The sequence below is a fragment of the Manacus candei genome, unplaced genomic scaffold (genome assembly GCF_025592945.1).
Source record: "Manacus candei isolate 608988 ecotype Guabito, Panama unplaced genomic scaffold, ASM2559294v1 h1tg000043l, whole genome shotgun sequence".
Classification (NCBI taxonomy): domain Eukaryota; kingdom Metazoa; phylum Chordata; class Aves; order Passeriformes; family Pipridae; genus Manacus; species Manacus candei.
The window spans coordinates 6,944,984-6,966,772 of record NW_026138091.1 but is presented as its reverse complement, the minus strand read 5'-3'; the positions used below and the strand labels follow the sequence as shown (position 1 = coordinate 6,966,772).

At 40.4% G+C, this 21,789-nt stretch overlaps 1 protein-coding gene across 2 annotated transcripts; it reads right to left on the bottom strand.

The window, feature by feature from the left end:
* Positions 1–164: 164 nt before the first annotated feature.
* Positions 165–21,041, bottom strand: GNS (glucosamine (N-acetyl)-6-sulfatase). Of its 2 annotated transcripts, none has more exons than XM_051795803.1 (14): positions 20,759–21,041; positions 20,143–20,202; positions 19,269–19,475; positions 17,671–17,736; positions 17,156–17,254; positions 14,671–14,838; positions 11,029–11,111; positions 9,595–9,713; positions 8,860–8,963; positions 8,356–8,457; positions 7,049–7,156; positions 6,238–6,348; positions 4,240–4,400; positions 165–3,414 (listed from the first exon to the last, which is right to left on the bottom strand). In XM_051795803.1, exons 1-14 carry the CDS (start codon positions 21,002–21,004, stop codon positions 3,339–3,341), a joined length of 1,710 nt encoding a protein of 569 aa, XP_051651763.1. In that variant the 5' UTR covers positions 21,005–21,041; the 3' UTR covers positions 165–3,338. The 2 variants fall into 2 exon arrangements, with proteins under 2 accessions (XP_051651763.1, XP_051651764.1); XM_051795804.1 differs by lacking the exon at positions 20,759–21,041 and adding an exon at positions 20,297–20,509.
* Positions 21,042–21,789: the final 748 nt, after the last annotated feature.

The window sequence follows — 21,789 nt, the reverse complement described above, 5'->3', positions numbered from 1 at the left end:
TTGTCCTGTATAAATGTTTCCCTGTGACCATATGAAGTAGCCATTGTTAGGCAGCAGGGCAGTAAAGCAGAGAACAGGCTTATAAAACAGGAATTCAGTCCTTAGACATGTGACACAGCTTATTCCTGTGGAAAGGTTTAACTCAAGCTCAGTAACAAAGTTAGGAAGTTTGAGAGGCAGTTTATTTTTTCCTTCTCCAAAAGTGCAGCAGTGAACAGGGTCCTCTGGAAGGGCACTTTCTAAACAGACATTCAAAACAGCAGAAATATGCTCACAACATGCTACAGCAAAGTATGCTCACATACAGAGAGAGTAATACAAAGAAAATTAATTTTAATCAAATCACAACAAATGAGAGCTGTTTCATTATGTTGAAATATTGTATTCAGCTTGTTGAATCAGTCTCAAATTTAACTTTATTGAAAAGGTATTATAACCTGCTTTGGCTGTGTGCTTCCATATATGTCTCTGTTACAGCTTTATTCCTCAAAATGAAGTCCGGTTTACTGGGCTGATGCTGGGTAAGCATGTACTAGCTGTATTCACTTATGCTGAAGTGATGATAATATTTTTTGGTTTAGGGTAACATAATGAAGTTATTAACTGCATTTCTCCCTGTATAGTATCTACCTTACCAGATCAGATCACTAAAAGTTCACAGCTTTACTTTCACTAATAATGATTTTTAAAAAAGTAAAAAAAAAAAAAAAATCACATTTTATCTAAACCCAACTCTGTACCAGTAAGGCCCTTTATTTAAAACTGTACATTTAACATGAATGCCTTTGGTAACGAGGTACAGGTACAGCCACAGTCAAATAACACATGAAATGGAATATCCCAAAAGACCATTTAGTTTTAAAATAACTTAGTTGGAAATTAGATCTGAGTAAGAGTCAAAGTTCCTTCATAGTGGTTTTTTAATCAAAGATAAGAATTAACACTGTTCATTTGAGGCTCTTATGCTTTATGGCAACAGTTATTGAGCCTCATTATAAAATGCTTTACAGGTATGTGCAGATAGCAAGAGTATTAATTTGGGTAAAACATCTGGTTACTCATACAGACTAATCTACATCTGCATCAATTCTGTCAATTTTCATATTACTTATTAGGTAAAAAGTAAATTTCAAAAGAAAGTTTCCTTCTTATGGCTTAAGATTGCTTTAAGAAAAGACTGTATGAGTTACACATCTGTACCCATAACAAAGTTGTTTTCTATTAAGGAGCAACAGAATGCACATTACTTGCACTAAAACTTAATTCAAGCAGAAACTTGACATATGACCCAGATTTGTTGGAACTGTTGAGGGTTTAATGTGCAGCTATTTCACACTAGCCTCCATACCACTACCAAAACAAAATTTAAACAAAGAACAAGTCTAAGTTGCTGGAATTCTCTGAGCAAAACACTACATACATGAGCTTTAGGTTTAGCTCAGTGTGCAAGAGAACACTTGAAAACAACTTTGGGGTTTTTTCTAAAGACAAAACAGTTTATGAAGGATACCAATGGGCAATGCTAAGGTTTAAGAAACAAAAAACCAGGATAAAGCTATAGTTGTAGTTAAGGAAAAAAAACCCCAGTCCTGAGTATTTGAAAGCATGGAAGTAGTTTGCATATCAAAAAACTTCTGTGTTCATACAGATGCTCCAGCTGAAAAGTTACCTTTCAAGCAATTTTTTTCCCCTCAAAATATTTGGTCACTTTTAGAGATTTGAAATAAAAGGTCTATAATATCTAACCTGGAGACCACCACAGAAGTTTGCAGCTATAAGCTACATGAAGGACAACTGGGGTATGCACCTTCACAGTTTTGAAAGAGTCATACTTTGTTGCCTACTTAAAGATTACTTACTACAAGGTATTATGTGACAGAAGTTGAAATAATCATGCTCTACCGGGGTAAGAGATGTGAAATAACTAACTGAAAACTAAATAATTTCACCACACTTTGTTTGACAAGGGAACAATTATCTTGCTGATAACACAGTTTATTTGCCCACAAGCAACAGGAACTTGTCTTGCAGAAGATCCACAATTCAGTGTTTCCAGACAGTGTTTTGCCAATGAATCTTTACAAAAGTAGTATGGTAATGGAAGTTTGGGTATTTTTCAAGATTTAGAAAGATACTCAAGTTTGGGTACATGTGATAGCTGCATTTCAAATAAGCCTAATCAGAAGGTTGAAAAGACAGCATACTTTCAGAAGGAAACAAAGTGATTTCTGACGTGTAGACCTTTGGTGTGAAGGCCACTTATTGCAGGTTCCGAGTAGTCATGTCTCAACCAAAAAGCAACACTATGAAGCACTTAAACTGCCTAAAATAGCTCTCTTAGCCTAATGTCTAGTGAGCAATGATTCTGTGATTTACTTTTAGCTAGTTTGCTTTCAAAATAAATTACCTTCAAGAATCTAATCAACATAAGATGTTAGACAATTTAAGACATTTGGAAGTTAAAAACAGATCAACTCTACTGTGGTGCCCTGGTTGTTGGATTTTGTTTATTTTAGTATTACTTCTGTTTGTGTATTAAAAACAGACTTAAGAGTTAGCTCAAAGCACAGGCACACTTACTTGAATACTTACTAGCCTCAACACTCTCTTGTTTAAACTAACTAGGAAGCCTATCTTAAACAATAAGAGTTTTTTCAGTACCCCATTCCAGCATTTCAAACTAAAAGGAGCCTGACATTACATTCTTGTTTGCACGCTACCAAAACTGTCCTACAAAATTCATTGGTCTCATTTGAAGTTGTCTCACTGAAAGAGACTACTTAGCAAACAGATCTTAATTCTGCACAAGACACTTGCTAGTCAGATCCTACAGTTTTGACTAATGCCTTCCTACTCTATTTTGGGCTAGTTTGCTATTGTCATTAACAGCTTTGAGCTCGATAACAGGAAACCTATAATAAAGTCTGTGACACTGAATATGGGTGAGCATTACTGTGCAATAGCACCTGCCTATCTAACCTGACTCAAATACACGCTTACTGATTTTTTAGAACAAAATAAACTGTTCAGATTCATAGGCATAGGTATACCTCTGTGCCTGTGATATGAAAAGGTACTTGAAAGACAAAGGTGATAATCAACTATTTGAGCAAGACAGATTAGCTGTGTCTAACGATTTACAGTTAGAGTTCAGCTGTAAAATATACATATTGCACAAGGCAACCAGCTAAAGACAAGGGGTTTTCTTCCAAACAAGGTTTGAAAAGCCCATTAAAAGTCTTCCAGCTGTGATCAGCAAGAGTTAACGGAGACAGACCTGCTGCAGCCACTGGAGAAACTGGTCAGTAGGAGCTGATTGCAAGAGGCTCTTGATGGTCTTATAAGGACTGTGTAGAAAACCTCCGAGCACGTATGCCATGATTGCTGAACATGAGCCGTGGGTCAAACCTGTACCTATAGGAAGGAACAGTCAAGCCTGAGCTAGTTGTCCTGCAGTGACCAGCACTTCTAGAAAAAGCTTATTGCTAGAATAGCTCTGGTACAAGGCTACATGAGTAGTTGCTTTCTCAACTGTATGCAGTAGCAACAATTTCTGTCTGTAAGGAGTCTTAGGCAACCAAGGAGTGGATGGTCTCCAAAGAAATAAATACTAGCTACAATGTACCAACGGCCTACAGGCACGTATAACAAACACTGAGGAGCTGCATTCTAACAGAGCTTTGCTGCCCCAAATTACAAACTTCTGTAGCACAACTGTAAGGACATTTTAAATAGTGCTTAAAAAAGCTTTGGTGTAAATGATAACCGACTGAGTTTTGAGGTAAGAAGTGCTATTTACTTACAACAACTGACTAATACATACAGCTTAAGTCCTGCAGGAAATGTTCTTGCTAAGAGCATCTCCAGGACCAATCAGAGCAAGTATTTGGAAAATGCCTGCCTGTAGAAACCAGCAGAGCTTTTCCTGGTTTGCAGGCAAACCCAAGGTCACTGTCTCTGACTACTCAGCACAGCTGTACTCTTCAGCTGTTCTAAGTCAACAATGGCTGACAACATTAAAGTAGTAGTATTCATACCATCAAAGTTATGTTTGGTAAGTTAAATTAAAATAGAGATTAAGCATTAAAAAAATAGAAGCATCAAGAAAACGTCTCTATTAAACAGCAGTACTTACATCAATAATATATTCCATCACAAATACCCTCTATAAAAGCTTAATTTTAAAAATATACAGTTATATTTAAAAGTATTATAATAATTAAGTGGAGCAGTGTTTACCCGGGATCAAAGACACCTGGTGTTCGGCAAGTTGCTCCTGAACAGGACTGCAGCATCATTAATCGATAGTTCATCTTTTCTAGGATTTCTTGATCAATTGTTTTAGCAATGTTATTGATCTGGTGTGGATCTGCAGTCAAGTTGTACACTTCCACAAACACCTGTAGAAGAAAGTTCTTGCACTGTATTAAGTCCTGAATGCTAATTAACATTTGGTCATATTATTTGGGAAAAATGCTTTATGGCAGCACAGTCTCAAATGTTATTTTGAGCTCCACTGCAGCAGCCCCACACATAAGGTATGTTTAGCCATGCAGCTAAGTGGTCAAAGACAGTGTGCAAGCAAAGCAGAAGTGTTGAAGTAACACAGTATTGTTGGAAAAGTTTTCACTTTCACATGAAGGACTCACCTGCTTCACTGCAGATTCTTTTCCAACACATAAATGGAACCTGTCTTATGACCGTAAGACCACAGTAAGAAACCAAGGCTAAGCTGGCTGTCTTTTCACTAATGGATCTCAAAATACACACTTTTATGACCATCACATCACCATTCTAGGTTCATCAGATACTCAGAGCTGTCAGACCCAAACAGGTGTCTTGACTTCATGTACAAAATATGCTGAACACAAGTATGCTATAGCCACAAAAAAGAAAAGCTTATTCTGTATGTGTGTACTTTGAGGTTTGTCTGGAGAACTTTAGGGCAGATTTGGTTTTGGGGACATTAAATCTCTAGACCATTCTGTGGGACAAATACTGGTCAGACATATGTCAAGAATTCAGCTGCTGTTTTGTCTGTGCTAGAGTAGGAGGCCTGACCACAGATGACATTGATAAAAATTGGCCGAGTTGTGTCTAACATAGATAAAGACATATCTGGACAGACTTTGGCTGCAGGCTTTTACAAGGTTCACTGCAAGGTCATAAAAGTCACATTGCTGCACCTTCCCAGTACTGTTGGTCTTACTTTAGCTAACCCAGGTAAGCAGTGACCCAAAAATGCCACAGCCACACCTCCTCAGTAGAAGAAAAACCAAAATGACATGAAGTGTATTATTGAATCAACTTTGGAGTCTACTTTTACCAAGAAAGCTGCAAAACTTATTTAACTTGATCATGAGTTGTCAGAAAGCAGAAAAACAAAGGGCGGGGTCAGCTAATTGGCATTTTGGTCTCCTGTACAGTTTTTCACACTATCTAACTGCAAAAGCATCTTGTGGGATTTACTCCCCTGGTTTAAGTTGCTCATTGTAGACCACCATAAAATGTGTTTGTGGTGCACAATTACTGGGGATACCTGCTGTTCATGCTGTTATTAAACATCTGCTGACAATACAGCAGATCTGTGACCCAGCTGCCTCAAACCCAACATGCTCTAGAAATAGAGCAGCTGTGTGCAAATGGGCACAAGTAATGATCAGCTGTGTAACACACCACCTTTTGTGTGTACAGTGTGTGCTCCCCTAGTGAGATCTGTACAGTTTCTGAAGGGGGGACACTAGGTCCTTTATAACCAAACAACTTATGATAAGCACAGTTGTAACTTAAGTACCCAAACAAATGAGTAATAGAAGACAAATTATTAGCCTGGAATTTCAATTCTTCACAGGTAAAAGAGTTGCAGCTGAACATAAACACACCAGAGGTACAGTGGAGCAGAAAATATTTGTAGAGAAGAGACTGCCATACGGAACTAAGCTAAGAGAGAGAACTGAACCCGGTCCAGCAAAGCTCCCTGAGAGGCTGTTAGGTAATACCAGAAGGTGATAATCAGAGTTTAGGTCTCACTTTCTTCCCACACAGCCCCCTTTTCTTTTTTTTTTTTCTTTTTCCCAGAACCTCACTACAGTTTTGGTAGTTATCTCACCCAGGAGATAACTTTACCCTGCAAGCAATGCTAGTCTGCTTTTCAGGGTACTTCACAGAAACCCTGAGAGCTGATAAGACAGACACACAGCTGTGAACAGCTGACATCTGCTAGTCAGACAGACTTACCTCCCGGTCATCAAACTCACAGTACTGCAGATCCCATGAAGTTGACAGTGTCCTTACACAAGCATACGTGTTGTTATAGGAATCTTCACAGACGCAGTCTGGGAAGCAGTGCTGTGAAGTGAGCAGTGAACAAAAACTTCAGAGCAGGAGAAGAAGGTGAACTAGCAATCCTTTTCCTAGAGACTATACTATACTCATGCCAACAGCAGTTAACTGACAAAGACCCAGATCTTAATTTAATACACACAAGTCTCCACTGCAGATTTTAAGCAAAAACTCAGCTCTTCTGAATTTGAGAAAGTGTTATTAGAGCCAGTATAATTAAGTGCATTATGTACAGGAAGCTAATGTACATACACTGAACAGAACAGCACAACACACTACTAAAGATAACACCAAAGACATGCTTTACTTAAGTAAAGCAAAGCAAACCTGCTTTGATTCAAAGAGTAGCTAGTGACTTAAATAATAGTCACAGACAAGAATTGTGCAACAAGGTCACTGCAAGTTTAGAAAAAACATTTTGTCACTGCCACACACTTGGCTAAGCCCACACCTTCCTGCATCTTTCTCCAGCCCTGGGGCCCAATAGATTCCTGTTGAAAGGGTTGCTGTGATCTCCATGGTCACATGGAGATGTTAGTTCCACATGGCTGGATGTCTCCCTCCAATTCTCAAATGCTGCAGAGGACCTACAGAGCTCCAACTTACCAAGACACTTGGATTATGTACAGAACCAGGTTAGCCCATACAGCAAACAGGTTTAATTCAGCAGCTATTTCCTAACATTAACAGATCTTGTCTTGCTTACTGTGACTCCGGGTCCTAGGCCAGGACAGGTAGGATCACTGCCATTGTATCCTTCTCCTTGGTACTCCACCAGGAAGTCTGATCTCCATGTGACATTTTTGTCTCCTCTCTACAACAAGAGGTTAACACAACTTAGTATCTGCTGCACTGTGAAACAGAAAAGTTCTCCATGCTTGGTATAACACTAACACTTCCACTGCTTACAAGGCAAAGTCAGTCTTAAATAATTGACTTTAGGGTTAGAATGTCTTGTGTAACTGGAAGACAAGAATTCAATTCCAAAAATATTAGTACACCTTCTTGTGAGGGTTTAAAAATACTACCTTCAATTTATAAAGGATCATGCAGTAATACCAAGTAGGAGCCACATGGCCAGATATTACAGTCCTGCAGACAATATCCCTGCAAACAAGGCTGTTTCTCTTTGATTTATATCACACTACCACAACAGATGCAAAAAGATACCCCAGCCATAAGAAAAAAAAACACCTTTAAGAAACAATTAAGTTTTAAGCTGGTCAATTTGTAGCTGCATTTTAAAAGACAAAGGAGATGAAACTGTAAATTTAATATACAGCAGCATCTCAGCCATATGCAGCAAAACACTGAATTGCAGTTTTGATTCCATCGAAGTTTAAACGAGGTGCTTTCTACCTGCTTCTGTCTAAAGAACAGCTTAAGGTTTTGGATACAAGGTTTTAAAGCAAAGCACAGTTTTAAATCTGGATGATCTTTCCAAGCTTACTTTCCAAGTAAGCTGCCTTCAATTTATAGACTAAATTTAATTAAAACTAAACAGATCAACTGCAAGCAGCTTTATTTAAATAGGCTTCTGCTCACCTATTGGAAAGGTCAGGTTTACTTTATAAAACCACATGCATTTTTCCAGAGTTTGGCAGGAAACACTAGTTCTACTGAAAATGGAGTCAAACTAAAGATTTAATAAGAACAGTCTGCTGTTCTCCTATGTCTATGCAGAGAAATGCTAAGAAAAGGGGAAAGAGGATGCAAGGTGGAAACAACTCACAGGCTTCAAAATAGAAATTACTACACATGGCAGGATTAGCCAAAGGATGAAACAACTTTCTATTATAAAATGATCGCAAAGTTGTAGTGCTTATGAAAATACATCTGCATTTAAACAACATACGCACTTTTTCCACTAATCTATGAACATCCCATGTGAAAATTATATCAAGGGAAGAATCTGGGTTATGAGTTAAGCTAGTCTATCAAAGGAAGTAGTATTCACTTTGAAGAATTACCCCTGCAAGAATTATCGGTTACTATCCCTGTTCATCTACTTACCAACAGTGGCAACAGTGACATCCCATCCATCTGGGTTTTATTCAAGTCATATCCCGCAATATCCAGAATAGTGGGACCCAAATCAATATTTGCAACAAGCATCTGCAGAGTGAGAAAAACGTAACTTCAGAAGATCAGTATCTAACAGATGTAATAATAGGACTTTGGTATTACAAGTATTTGTGAATTTAGGTACATCTAAACACTACTTAATTTCATCTTTATAGGTTAATGGACCCTGTGACATTCAAAAAGCAATGGTAGGTACTTTGGAAAGTGAGTTCAAAATTCATTTACTCTGTAGCTTGCAAGTGCTTAATTTCACTGATTCAAGGAAGAACAGATAGCTTTTTATAATGAGGTCTCTGCACTTTCTACCACTGTGTATTTAATTTCATTGATATATATATATATATATATGCAGGAGGATAAACTATTACCTGAAGTTGATAACTGTGAAATATTAAAAATAAATCTATACTCTTGATTTCACTTCTTTCTTACCGTATTTGTCTGATTTGGTTTTACCCCTGGTCCTCGAACTAGCAGTGGAACTTTGATATCAAACTCATAAAGCTGCCGTTTGTCTATTGGCAAAGAAAACTGGCCTATACAATAGAAAAATGGAAAAAGTTAAATGACTTCTTGTTTCACATTTTACAAGTCTTCTGTTACATAGAATCACAGAATGGTTTGGGTTGGAAGGGACCTCAAAGATCACCTAGTTCCAAACTCCCTGCTGTGGGCACATAATTGCCAGCAGCCAATTTTTAAAGAAGTCAGAAGAGGTTCTTAACCTGAACTGCATTAACAAATTGGAGGACAGGAACAGACAACTCCAAAGTATAAGCCATATGTTAAAAAGTTTAAGAGCTTACATACTGCACTTTTAGTTGTACAACATGATACAGACAGGTCTTCAACAGATTTTTATCTTATGCCAACTCTTCCTACAGAACATAAAGACCCTTCCTCCATTTCTGTTCTAATTTTATGTATACCAGGATACACTGGTAGAGATTAATGCTGAAAACCACAACCAAACAAAACCCAACCAAACTATAAAATCACCAAACACCCCACACTGCAACTCCAGATTGTTTTGCAACTCAAATCAGTACTTCTTCTGTCTACAGTTTTCCACAGCTGCTTTTCCATTTTCTGGAGTGGTCATGAGGGTGAAATGTTACGTGATTCCTGGATCTTCTACAAATATTCAGTAAGCAGTAAAAATTTTACCAGTGTGGAAGCCGTTGTCTGATGTGTAAAAGATATATGTGTTGTCTAATTCTCCATTCAGTTCCAGTTTCTTCACTAGTTTCTCTACCAGATCATCTACTGACAGCAGAGTTTGCCACCTATACAGAAAAAATACTTCATATTAGAGTATGAAAAATTTAGAATAACTCTGACTGCAGGTAGGCCATTCATATCCTGCTTCCAGTTAACAGTGTATGCACTGTAATTGAATTATTTTGCTTACAAATTCTGAAAACAAACTTCATAGACTACTACACTGTTCTTTTTGAGGCTGCAATTAAAGATAGAAATAAGATTGTTTGTCTTGAGTTCTTGTTAATTTTATTTTGTAGTGTCTGCAAAAGACACCAAAATGCCGATTACTTCTTATCTAGCGACAGTGAAGACCAACTTTGAAGCAACAATTATCTCCTGCAAGGTCAGTTGTTATTAGTTCTTTATATGTAGTTTAATATTAAAATGCAAGACTGCCATGAATTCAGTTGTCTATAAGAGATACTTTCTGTTTGAAAACTATAACAGCTATTTTGTATTACTCATGTAATGTCAGGGTCCACTATTTCAGGGTATCTAAAGCCTTCAATAGCCACAAGTTCTTTTTTTCTTTGTCATGGGGTTTGCCACTGAGAAAAGCGACTGCTTCCATAAGCTTCCACAGACTAGTATTATGCTGAATTAACTACAGCTATTCAATACTCGGATGCTGTTTTCTCCAGGCTTTATTTAAGATTTTGTTGCATAATTTTACCTTCAGCTTTTATAAAGCAAGAGCCTAAAAAATCTTGGTTTTCCATCTCCGAAGTCCCTGATAACTGCTCAGAATGAAGTTCAACACTTAAACTAACATTTATTTCAGAACTTTTCAAGAAAATACAACTGCAGTCAAAGCAAATGCTCTTCATTTCTATTAAAAAAGGAAACAAGTCATATCTAGACATTACTCTCCACATCCCCTTTTATAAAAAGGAATCAAGCACCGCCCTTGGCGAGGCAGGTATTCCCATGTAAGACTACAAGCCGAGGTTAATAAATCAGATTAGCTGGCAGACAGATCAATCACATTTGATGTACATTAGGCAAGAATCCAGAATTAAGTGAAGTAGAAGGTAAGGCCATTTTTCAAATAAAAACCTCTAGTGCACTGAAAGAAAAGTAATAGAAAAACAAAGTGTGATTGGTCTTTTTTGCGATAAATAGTGGCACCATTTGTGAATAAAATATTTCTGAAGTCAATGACAAGTTCATTTGCAAAAAGTAAACAAAGTCAGATTGGCTGAGACAGATGCCAGAGAACTATTAGAGGTAATATGATTTTGATTGTCAGACTTATTACAACATTTTTAAAAACCCACGCTTTTTAAAAAAAAATTACAAGTTCTGATCAGAAACCTTTGACAACAAGAAAATTCTTACCGCTTTCTATAAGCATCATCAAGAAACTGTATTGAAGAGTTAGTCATTGGAGTCTTTGCTTGTCGAATTAACCAGTGCTTGTTCTAAAGGGAAAAAACAGAAAAGATTAGTGTAGGAGAGAAATATCAGGTTTTAAATCTTTCTTAGACCAATTAAAATAGAAATTATTCCTGTGAAACAGCCAGGCAATGCTACCAAACTGACCTGACTCAGTTTTTACATGAACCAACAGGAAAGATCAAAGTTTCAAGAGCAGAATGTATTACATTATGCTCAGCCCTCGATGAGAAGAAAATAGCTGTGGATCTTTTCAAAGCAGTTCAGGGAAGAAAACTGTGAAAGGATTTAGGAATGCTCTCCTAGAGGTAAAAGTGTGATAGCAGGAGACAGGTCTGATGAAAACAATCTAAAGTATTGAGCACCTTTGTAAGATTGGACTTGGTTGTCAGTGATGGACCTTTGCGACTAAGATTAATGAGTACCCTAATGAGTAGAGAGGTGGGAAGAAACTCCTGCATCAAAAGCAATTGGAACTACTTAAGTCATAGACAGGGGAGGACAAATATCTGTAACAGTGCCACTATCAGATTCTTGGCAACCTATGAACTCAGGGCTGGATACTAGGGAGAGGAGCAGAACATTACCATTTTATTTGGATTTTGACTTCAAAACAGGAGCATTTATTTAGCTGCAGCATCATCGATTCTTCTAGCTGGATCCCCAACTTTCAGAAACAGCTCCTCCCTTTCTCCCCTCATCCACCCCCCCAAAGTAATGAAGACTATGTAATTCATATAAAACATGATACTCCCACATCGAAGCACCAGTCTGAACTGGGTCAGCTGCTGTACAAATACAAGGGAAGGTCTGTTGTGAACAACCTGAAAGTTAATATTAGTGGGAATCAAAACAAAGAAGAAAGTCATGTCAATGAAGCTTTACACTTTTTCATTTAGTAGGTCAGAGATGACCCACACATCATCCTCAGCTTGAGCCTGTATTTAGCTGGTCCCTCCTCTCCGAGCCTCTTGTTATGCAATTTCCCTTCTGTCACAAGCAAATGACTCTGAATGAGCTCAGCCTTTAGGGACTCACAACAAAGCAACTCATCTCCTGAAACTATTCAGTTCCTGTTTTTTGTTCTTGACAATCAAAGGAGAGATTTTTGGCATAAAGACTTAATGCCACGTCCACTTTATTTTAATTCAGTTGTATTCAGATTCTCTTATACAGTAGTTGTAAAACAATTTTCTGGTGAGACAACATGTCACTATCTCAACAAGAAACACAGCATAATCAACACCAAACATCTGGGACTTGTATGTTGGCTGAGAGAGGAAAAAGGGAATACATCACAAATCTTATCTCCAGCTCAGCAGAAGTTCTTGCAAGAACAGAGGAGCTGGCAACACCACCTGTGCACCAGCCACTTTTCACAAGGGGTGTACTTAGGATAGGTGCTTCATAAGGCTGGAAAGTCACCAACTGCAGTAGAATCCTCCTCTTTCACTTGAGTATTTTGGTTTTCCTACCTTTCTCTGAAATTTCAAAAACTTAACACAGAACCTAAGCACCTTTGTGGATTTCAATAAACTTCACACTGACTCAGAGTCCTCAAATATGCTTCCCTGTCAAGTGTCTCAGCATTTACATACAAAGCTGTCCACCAGTCCTGCTGCCTCTCTATGTTCCATTCTCAGAGAAATTTTAGGAGATTGAGACAGTATACCATATATTGCCAGCAGAATCTGAACACAGCTCTGATTTTGCCTGAAAAACAATGCATGCAAGAGAAATACCCAATACATATCTTAACTTCTCTCTCAGAACAGCTTAGATAAAACACTCATTTGGATATTTAACAGTCCTGCTTGGGAACCCAGACAGGTGCCCATCATTCCCTACAGTTCATAGCTGAGGATCCGAAGCAGAAATTCAAGTCAGGTTCTCAGCAGTGATGTACGCAAGAGCTTAACTCCTATTTTTCATGCAGAGATTCTGCCTAAATGGCTCCTTTTAGTAGCCCTTGCCCATATACTGCATAAGGAAGCGAGGCAATATTCATTTAGGAGTCAAGACTGTACAATGCAAGACTGTCCAGCAAGCATTACAACATCAGTGAGGATCTGAGCCTATGTACATGTTTACTGCTACTGCAGGAATCATGCTTGCCCTAGAAAACAGTGAAGCTCAAAGAAGAGTTAGGCTTCAAGACTACAGCACTGCCAACTGCAGAAATGCACATTGTTAATGACCTTAGCTACTGTGTCTAGGAAGGAGGGTAATGCTACTCTGTTCCTATAAGAAAACTGCTGTTTCCACAGATATTAATTACCAAACATTAGGTTTATTGTTTTGCTTTGTGTGATACAGGCACATGCAGAGCTTTTGCACCACATAAGGGAGCTCCACACTGTATACTAGCTGCTGACTTCACTGACCAAGTTATTTCTAAGTCACTATTTTAAAAGCACTCAATTATTACAGTAGTGGAATCTAAGCCAAAGTTCAGGATCCTTTTACAAAGGAAAAGATCCCAGTCTGATTCTTACTCTCTGGTTTGAAACTTAAAAAGTACGGCTGAAGTATTTATTACTGCCTGCAGCCCTTTTCTCCCCTTTCATTCATGTTTTTATATCATACTGATAAGTACATGGTCATTTTGCAAGCTACAATCCACAGCAAAAAACAAGTTTCATTCTGTATCACATGAGTCACAGTGACCTTAGAAAAAGTACGACTGGGCTCCTGATAGGCATTTAAGCAATGTTATCTCTCAGTCTTGAGATTAGAAGCAAATCTTGAAGTAAAATATAGAACCCACTACTGTTCAATTATTTCAAACTACTTGAATCAAAAATACAGAACTTCTTTCTGTAAATTAGGTATCTCACCAGATGAACTGTGAATTTCACTTATTGGCAGAGTAAGTTGCAGCAGATTAGTGTGAGCTAGACCACAGCTGGCCAAGTTTGCTGGCAGTGGAAGATACTGCCCTGTCCCAAGGATGTCTGAGTTTGTAATATTAGGCTCAGTAATTCTGTTTGCAGGTTATTTCAACAAATGGAAGTTCTCAAAGTCCTTAGTGACCCTGGGGCCTGTGGTTCATGATTTCACTAAGTCCTCTGGTTAGTCTGACACGCTTGTCACCTCAGGGCAGCTTTGCCATGAGCTCAAGGAATGGAACACCCATCCACACCAGCAGATGTGCATAAGGAATTCGAGACTCTCAACATTCTTCACCCAAGCCTTTGAGTAGCATACTACCTACGTGTTCTCCTGAACTCCTGGGAATAAGAAAAGAATTTTTTAAGAGCTTCACAAGAATCTGGAAATTGGACAAGGAATTCACTTTTTTCCATTTATCAGTTGTAATTCCATTGTACTACGATATAACTTTGTCACTGCATTTTTTATTTACAAGATATTGGTATGCAAATATCTTAAAAATCACAATAAATGTATCTGACCCTGACAGATTGATCAGAATCATTAAAAACCAGTAGTCATGGTATTGGCCTATTCTCACTGTTTAAACCATCAAGTTAGGGCACTGCTTACTGCTCTCACAAAGTAGAACAACCTATAGAGATTCTTGCTAGTTAGCTTACCTTGCCATGAATATTAAAATAGTTAGCTTACCTTTCCATGAATATTAAAATTGCTGTTTCTTGGTGCACTGACATTCTGAAAGCTCTTCGTATACTGTGGAGCAGGTGTCCAAGGGGAGTGTGGTGCTGGGGTTGAGATCATCATAAAGAAAGGTTCGAAATTAGATTTGTACTCTAAGAAGTCCAATGACATGTTGGCCTGCAAAGTGTTGTTGGAGGAGAGAAGTCATGCTTCAAAGGAAAACAGGAAGTATTTGAAAAATCCAAACTAAACATTTGTAACTCATTTAGAGCTTGGTAATACTGGGAACTTTTAAACTATTTCAAAAACTTACTGTCTGCTCATCTACAAATGTCTAGAACAGCAGCTCATAATAAAACCAATCCCAAGTGCTCAAGTTAAACAAATAATTTCTCCCACAACTCTAAACAACTTTCTGCTTCAGAACTTTGCATTATTTAAACTTGGAAAGCTCATCAGAAGTTTGTGCCTATTCCAAATATCAACAGAATCCACTAAACAGGTTTTATCAAGTAACATCAGAGCTTTCTTTAATACAATCAGAATCCTTCTGAGGCTTTCAGATGCCACTTGCTGTTTGACAGGTACCAGTTCAGCAGCTTCAATTGTCTTCAGAAATAGCAATAGTTCTGGGAAATAAAAGTGTCACCCCCACTGTTTATAGCATATGCTCATTCTACAGCAAGCTCCTAGATCACAAGGGGTGAAGACAGCAGGTCTGGTGAAGAACAGTGCCAAACTCCACTAGCTCGTGCCACTTCACTGCACTTTCAGTTTCATTTCAGCCTATACACAACTTCCAGTAGCAAGTTAGAAGAGACTGAGTTCCATTTTGGTCTTCCCTTGGTCAGCCTTTAAAATTACAGCTTCAAAGATATTACTCGTAGATGAGTTCTTCAGTATTCAAATCTTACAGCATTTTTCTTTCCTGTCTGATTAGTATACCCCATTTTGGATATCCTTTTTCTTTCTCTAGAAAAAAACAATACACTAGGAATTCTCGCTCTTCCTTCCTCCTAACTTGTACATCTAAGTAAGTAGGGCTTGACTTCAGTTATATGACAACAGAGTTAAGGAAGGATAAGAACCATTCAGAAATCAGTATGATGTAGGTAAACTCATAGAGGTAGCCAACTTTGATTTCATTAGGAGCTTAAACTGCAACATGTGAGGACTGCAGTAGAAAGATTCAGGTGCCCTTAGTCAGGACCAGAAAGCTTGTACATCACATCAAGCAACACAGGAACTCTGCACAAGCAATTTATTCCTGTGCACTGCCCAGCAAGTGAATTAAACTCGAACACAGCTCTGAAATGCTGAATACATGTTTGGTAACTACAGGCAGAAAGCAGAATGCAATACACTGAAAATCATAATACACTGCTGTGTCAATACGTAACATACCACAAGTAAGCAGTTTATGCAACAATGACCTGTTGGACAAAATGCTTACGAGCTGCTGAAGGATCAAAAAAACCCAGTACAATGCCAGTAATAGGATAGTCTCACTTCTGGCCTATCAATTCCAATCTAGCTTTAGAGCATGTAAATCTAAATTTAATCAGACAGCTGTTCAGTACCCTAGGAAACATCAATCAGTGCTGTTGCTAGTAAGCAGCTGCCTGTTCTAGCACCCACTGGAACGAAACTCTTCAGGGTCTCCGTGAAAGACTACAACACTGCACGAGGAGACATCTCAGAGAAGAACTTTTGCAAGTGCTGCATGTGAGCTCCCAGCAGTACCAACCCATACACTGTAACAGCAAGTCAGATTATGACTCCAGCTTGGCAGGAAGGGGCAACATCCTCCCTTTCCCCCCCAGCTACCACTACTTGCCAAATAGGGCCTTAAGAGAGCTAAAGTAACTCTTCCAACTTTCCTTTAAGTCTTTGAAACCTTTGTTACTTCTCTATTTTCGGAGGGTAAAGAGGTGACAAACTCCCTTGGTCAGCTACACATTGCCCTCTCATACTATGAAAGACTGATTAGTCTCTAATAATTCCAAGTTATAAGCCTGATGTAGTTGGAGATTACAATACACTAACACATCATAATACCTAAGAAACAAAACATGCTGTAAAGCTATTCTTACACGCTTAACTTCCTACTGAAATCTTGGCCCAGTTAATCTGTTACAGAAGTTGCATATACATAATGAAACATATCCTTTTATGAAGTAATTTAAATCACTGCCTATGTGTTCCTCATGCACCCCAGCAGTAAGTATTAACCTCTCAGTTAGCCTACCGGCTGGCAAATGGGCAGCTGGAATCCCTTTCCTCTCCAGAGCTCAAACACAAACCTGTCACGTCTAAATATACTCAGAATCTTGCTCTGCTAATTAATGCCTACCCATCATCACGACAGCATAATTGTGCATGTATGAAGTAATACAGCCTAACAAATTATCATCCCACCCTTCCCCAAGCCCTCAGCATGAGGCATTATCTGGTCATAAGCAGCTTCTGTACCAAACGTTGCAAAATTTCTTACCAGGACATCTGTCAGATAATCTACACTGTAGTTCTCGCCATGCCTTCGTGCTTTGCCATTTACTGAAAGAGTATAGTTGTAGTACTTTGAATTTTTCTCCTGTGGAAAAGAAAAGTTATATGGATCTTTATACAAAATAACATGTACATTGATCACTTGAAGTAATTGAAGTGAGCTGCCCACAAGCATTTGTCAAAAAGGCTATGAGCATTTGCCATAAGGATACTGCAAGAATTCTCAGCAGTTTCCAACACCAAAACTTATTTTGGTGCTATCTCACACTGCTTTGGCTTTACAAACCAGAGTTTTCAACCAGGCACTCAGTAGGAGTAGCCTTTGTGAAAGCCAAGGATCTGATGTGCAACAGAAGAAAAAAGGGAAGAAAATTTGCATTGTTAGATGCTCTTTGCCTGCTCTTTCATGATCAGCAAAGTTAGAATTCAACTAGGATTACAAAACCAAATTGGATTACAAGCAGAATTAAGTATTTAAAAAAGAAAAAAAAAGTCACATACCAAAGCATACCAAAAACTCCATCCAGGAGGGACGTGACCTACTCCCCCTGCATCCTCCGCTCCGTACTGCAAAAAGACAGACCATGACTCACAGTTTCAATTAGGATGAATAAAAGCTAGAAATTATGTTTCATATTCATGTGCTTTATTCAACACTAGTCAGAAACCATGTTAGGACAAACTCAGTTTCAAAATGGGGAAAAACAAATATATACACATATAAAAACACATGTAGAGCCAGTTAAAGAAACTAGGGTTCAATAACTAGAAAGACAGTAACTGAAAGCTTGGTAATCACAAAAAAATTTAAGTGTTATTCCCTTCTCTATTTTCTTGTGAAAATATGCAGAAATCCTGGAGAACATATGGTATGCCATCAGGTAATGAGAAGTGATCAAAACATCTACATGACAATCTTAGGCTTTGTGACAACAGTTCATAAGATACCAGAGAAAATTTCATGTAGACCAACAGCTTCCTTCATTCTCCACAAATGGGGGCATAGCCTCTTATCACCTCAGTGCCAAATAATCTACAACAAGCAGCCTTTAAGACAGCAAAAAAGGGAAAGTAGCTGCTGAGTCAGTGCCAAACTCAAAACAGAGGGTGCCTCAGAGCAACACAACGGGTTTTCTCAGGGCTGCCCTCTCCCATCTTCATGGCTTGCCTAACTGCAATGATGGGAGACTGCTGAGTCAAGGGATGCTCAGAGGAAGACAGTTAAGTTTCCCTTCCCCTTGCTGCCTCAGGAACATCAGCAGAAAGAAATTCGTGCATTGCTATGAAAATTCATGTTCCATCATTCTATTATACCACCAGCATTTTCCACCAAGAGATGCAAGGAAAATAATGCTGTTAAGAACCCTGTAACTCATCTAGCTTCAAATCCAATTCCATCACACAAGAGGAATACCTAATTTTAGAGCTTTCAGTGCTGAATTTTACATCTTACCATAAACTACTAGAAACCATAGGCTAGTTAAAAAGAGAAAAAGCCAAAAGCAAACATATAAAAGTGATTTAATGATAAAGTGTTGGGTAACTGCTGAAAAGAGCTCTGAAAATATCTGTTCTCCCAATGAATTTACCTCAGTGGACACTTAATTTTTAAAATATCATATTGACTGCTAAAAAAAAATAGTCCTCTGATGGAAGAGGATATGTCAGTCAGGAATACTGAGACAAATCAATTTTTTAAATGTTATTCTAACATCATGCATGGTCTGGCATTGGTTTGATGGGTTCTTCAGCACCCCAGGCCAATCATCTATCCATTTCCTCCAGTCATTAAAATCATCATCTCTAAAAATTAACACATTTGAACATACTAAAAAAAAGCTTTTGGATTCCACCATTCTTTCAAAATCAACTTTAAAAACATTCTGATACAGAATCATACAGAACCTGAATTTAACCAAATTAGAGATCTGAACTTTACATCATATTTATCTCATCTGAGCAAAGGGAAGCATTCATCCAAGTTACATCATATTATACATTTTGGGGACCCACCAAATAGAAAAATCACGGAATGTTTTAGAAAGATATACAAATGCAAATAAACTGTAACTTTAAAAAAAAAAAAAGGCACAAAATACCTCATTTAAATACTTCCCAGCAAAGAAAGTTTGATAACCACACATAGATTTGAGCAGCGCTGGGAAGGTGTATGGTTCTTGAATCTTCTGCCATAACTTGCTGCTACAGTTCCCTTCCAGAGTGTTATTAACAACATGATGATTATGTGGATATTTTCCTGTTAAAATGCTAGCTCGACTGGGACAGCAAAGTGCACTGGGAACATACTGGGAAAAACAGAATGAAGAGAGATAAGACTGGCATAGTAGAACAATTTTATCTCAAAATTTGTAGTTTTTAAATATCAGCTAACAAGTTGATTAAAATGTTCATCAACATTAAAACCTACTTCTTTCTGGACAGATAGAATTACGTTCCAAGTATTTTCACTAATGCAAAGTTACACATGAAACCAGTTTCAGGTCTGCAGCACACGCCCTTCAGCCCCTCAATGCAAGATTAGATGTGGTTCTTACACAGGAGCAACTGCCCATTGACTCACTCCACTATTTTAGCCATGGAGATATACTAGAATATGAAAAGAGTGAAACGGATTTTCATCGTGCATGAAGCTGATGAAAGTTCCAAGTAGCTACTTTTAATGCTTCTCAGTTTGTAATAAAAATATTCAGACTACATGGCTTTACAGTTAAAGGAAGTTAGCACAAGTGTTTTCAGGAAGTGAAACTTTCCTTCACAGATTTTAACATGGCCTTAAGTTATATTCATTTGGAGCCCTAAAAGTAGTTAGAGATTGAATTTAAAAACCCCCTACAACCACAGGTACAGGCTTCATAAAACTATTACCAGCTTTGAGACCTCAGATGACCTGAGATACAGAGTGCACAAATGCATGCAACCTCAGAAGCTCAGAGAGTTAATGCAAACACTTACTGCATTTAGGAAGGTTATTCCCATCTGTGCAATGAGAGCATTAGTCTTCTTTAGGGGAGTCTGGAAGAAAAATACCCAAAGGGTGTCAGCTAAAAAGGCAAGGATGCCAGGTAAAGCAGGGGACTTGAAGCAGACTACGCGAAAGAAGTCCCACCATCAGAGTTTTCAGGCACCACGCAGGCAAGACACTAAGTGTCCTTTCCTTCTCGCCGGGGCCTGGAGCGGCCACAGCGGTTGCGCAAGGTGGGCCCAAGGGAGCAGAGGTGCGGGGAGTTTCCAGGGGTACTCGCAGCGGCTGCATTGGAGACGCCCCAGCCCGATCGAGCTCCAATGGCTCTGCAGAGCAGCTCATCCCACCCGTGGAAGCCCCACCGTGTCGCTCCTTCAGCAGGGCAGTTCGGCCCGAGGCCGCGGGAGCCCATGCCCGGGGTCGGGCCGGGCCCAGCCCACCGCCCCTCGCGGCCAGAGCGACCCCGGCCCCACGCCCTGCCCTGCCCAGCCCCCGAGCCCGGTCCCGCCGGCCGACAGCCCCGTATGCGCCTCGGCGGCCGGGCGGCGAGTCCCCCTCTCTCTCGCCGCGCAGCCGCCGGCCCCGCGCCCGCCGCGGCGGGGTTACCATGCCGCCCAGGCAGACATCCTGGTCATCGGTGAGGATGAGCACCACGTTGGGCCTCCGCGCCTGCTGGGCTGCCCGCGCCGGGCTCAGCACCAGCAGCGCGGCCAGCGCCAGCCCCCGGAGCAGCGCGGCAGGGGCCATAGCGCGGCGGGACGGGCGGGCGGAGGGACGGGACGAGGGGGTCGGTGCCTCTCGGCGCCGCCGGTCCCGGAGCAGCAGCGCGCGGGCCCGCCCCGCCCGCGGCATATGACCCCGGAGCGCGAGGGGGGGCGGCGTCACGTGGCCCGGGGACAGCCCCGGCCCCGCCCCGTCGGGCTCGGCCCCGCCCTGCTCTGCGCGCGGGGGCCTTTTCCAGCTGGGACCCTCGCGCTCCACTGCAGGGATGTGTGTAAATGTCTATAGAGCGGGTGCGAGGGGGATGGAGCCAGGCTCTTCTCAGGTGCCAGGCAATAGGACAAGCGGCAACGGGCAGAAAGTGATGCACAGGAAGTGCCACCTGAGTACGAGGAAGAACTTCTTTACTGTGCGCGCACTGGAACAGGTTGCCCAGAGAGGTTATGGAGTCTCCCTCACTGGAGATACTCCAAAACCGCCTAGACGCATTCCCGTGCCGTGTGCCCTGTTTGAGCAGGGAAGTTGGACCATTTGATCCACTGTGGTCCCTTCCAACCTGACCCATTCTGTGATTCTGTAAATTTCTGACCTGAATTACCGCGGCTGCCCCGCCTGTGGCCGGCCTGCAGCGCCATCGGTGCCCAGCGAGCCCAGGCGGAGCCGTGAGAATCCCGCCATGCGCTCTGGGCCGCGGGCTGTGCTACAGGGACCGGCGGCAGCCCAGGTACTGAACTGCCGCAGAACCAGGCCGCCGCTCCAGCTGGGAGCAGGAGCAGGACGACGGGCAGGACGATGGTGCCCGGGCACCGCGCCCAGTGTCACCGCCCCGAGGCGGGGCGAGGTCATTTGCCCCCCACCCCTCCGCAGGTGCAGCGCCCTCCTCTCCCCGCGGTGTGTGCCCGCGGTGTGTGTGTGGG

What these genes read in the sequence shown, in the direction of transcription:
- GNS (XM_051795803.1), bottom strand. Translation starts at nt 21,004, where the DNA reads ATGCCGCGGGCGGGGCGGGCCCGCGCGCTGCTGCTCCGGGACCGGCGG. An exon ending in AACCAAATCAGACAAATACG is followed by an intron (nt 8,458 to 8,859) that starts GTAAGAAAGAAG and finishes CTCACTCTGCAG; the next exon opens with ATGCTTGTTGCAAATATTGA. An exon ending in TGTCACTGTTGCCACTGTTG is followed by an intron (nt 7,157 to 8,355) that starts GTAAGTAGATGA and finishes CTCTTGTTGTAG; the next exon opens with AGAGGAGACAAAAATGTCAC.